General features: G+C 22.9%; 1 protein-coding gene across 1 annotated transcript; it reads left to right on the forward strand.

Moving 5' to 3' along the window:
- The first annotated feature begins 309 nt into the window (after positions 1-309).
- On the forward strand, positions 310-1,647 carry LOC139093136 (uncharacterized). The gene is made up of 2 exons (XM_070643743.1): positions 310-647; positions 1,430-1,647. The coding sequence occupies exons 1-2, from the start codon at positions 428-430 to the stop codon at positions 1,645-1,647; spliced, it is 438 nt and encodes a 145-aa protein (XP_070499844.1). The 5' UTR covers positions 310-427.
- The last annotated feature ends 552 nt before the right edge of the window (positions 1,648-2,199 follow it).

Consider the following 2,199-nt stretch of genomic DNA (forward strand, 5'->3'; position numbering starts at 1 on the left):
ATATTCTTTTAATAATAATAGACACAACAAAAAGGCAATAAGAAGTGAAAACATAGCACAAAAAAAAGTATAAAAAAGTGGAGGGGAGAATTACGATGCATTATAGGACAAATACATACAAAAAGTAAAGTTTGAATTAAGTTAGATTCCTACATAGATGTAAAATGCAAGTTTAATCCACTTACACATAGACAGTCACAGTCAGGCATAAACAACAAAAATATATATTGTAGGGCGATGTATCAGAATAACGCAATAACATAGCGTCAGTTTTATTCTTGATCTCAGTTGATTCAGACGTGCTTTCGTGAACAGCTCTTAAAAAAATAAGAAGAGTTTCCTAAAAAAATAATTTTCAAAATATTGAAAAAGTGAAAAAAAAAATAATTTTTTGAATCAAAAAATAAAAAGACATTAAAAAATAAAAATGGCAGTTCCATTTAATATTCCCGACGAGGAAGAAGTTGCAAACAGTGAAATTTTGAGAAATTCTCAAGCAATTAATTCACAACCAAGTTCACCAACAAGACCGATGTCAATTCCAATAAGAAGTGACAATTCACCACAATCATCGCCACTTCCCTCACCCGTTGACAATGAAATGTTGGTGCAGGCATTTTATGAAGCACTTTGCAGATGCTCACAAGGTTTGTAGATGATTTTTGACTATTTTTGTGTGATTTTTGGAGGAAATTTCGAATTTTTTAAAAAATATTGAAAAATTTACAATTTTGAAGTTTAAAAAATTGAAATTTTGAATTTTTAAATTTATAAATTTAAGTTTTTAAAAATAGAAATTTAAAAAGAATTGAAAATTAAAATTTAAAATGAATTTTAAAAAGGTAAAAAAAAATTTAAAATTCAAAAGAAAAACAAAAAAATTTAAATTTTAAAAATAAGAATTTCAAAATTTTAAAAAATTAAAAAATTCAAATTTCAAAACCAAATGAAACCAAAAATTTCAAAGTTTAGAAAGTTTATAATTAAAAAAAAATTTAAATATTGAAATTTTTATGAATTTTAAAAAATTGAAAAAATCAAATTTTAAAAGATTGAAAATATCAAATTTTAAAAAAAAATGAAAAACAAATTTTAAAAAATTGAAAAAATCAAATTTTGTAATATTCAAAAAATTCAAATTTTAAAAAAAAATTTAAACATTTAGATTTTTTAAAAAATTGATAAATTCAAATTTTAAAGAAATTGAAAGTTTTATATTTTACAAAGTAAAAAATTCAAATTTCAAATTGAAAAAATTAAAAAATTCCAATTTCCAAAAATTGAAAATTTGAAAAATTCAAAAAATTAAAAATTTTAAAGTTAGAATTTTTCAAATTTCAAAAAAATTCAAAATCAGAAAAAAATTAAAAAAATTATAAAATTGAAAATAAAATAAACTAATCAAAATCTTCAATTTTATTATCCACAGAACTCCCAAACTTCCACATCAGTCCACCAGCATCACCATCAAGTCCATTCAATCAAGGACATTTCATCTTCCCACCAATCTCAGAAAACTTCCAATCACCATCATCACCATCAACATCAGTCTTCTCGTCACCACGCAGTAGCTTCAGAATCAATCAGACAACAAGACGACGATTAGACTCCGTATGGAAATCACTCACAATACAGCCATTTCAGTGAAGATAGTGGAAATTTGCATTTGAAAAATGACACGACAAATTGTGAACAAATTCATCAAATTGAGGAAGAAATTTTAAGTGAAGTTCCACAGCCAAAAAGGAAACTCATACGAAAAAACCAAAAGATGCCAACAAGAAGAGTTCAAAAAATCACAAATTTAGTAATAAGTGCCTTACAGTTTGTAATTGATACTTGAAATAGAATAATTAGAAATATTAAGCATAAAGTTTAAATCATAATTGGGACTTACAGATGAAATTTAAAAGAAGAAAAAAAAATATTCAAAAATGATCTCAAATTTTTTTATTTTTTTTTATTAAAATCTTCAATAAGCGTAATTGTGATATAGAGTTAAATTTAAAGGGAAAATAAAAGCAATATTTTTAAAAATAATAAATTTTTTTGTATTTTAATTTAATTTATTTTCATATTCACATAAATATTTTTTAATTTTCTTTAATAAAAATTATTTTCTAGGATTTTCAGATTTTTTCAAAAATTAATTTAATGATGCTGATAAAGGTAAAAATCAAATTTTAACGTTTTTTTAAA

This window comes from Chironomus tepperi, unplaced genomic scaffold, assembly GCF_022539635.2.
Source record: "Chironomus tepperi strain 1889 unplaced genomic scaffold, CSIRO-AGI_Ctep_v1 contig_327, whole genome shotgun sequence".
Taxonomy (NCBI): domain Eukaryota; kingdom Metazoa; phylum Arthropoda; class Insecta; order Diptera; family Chironomidae; genus Chironomus; species Chironomus tepperi.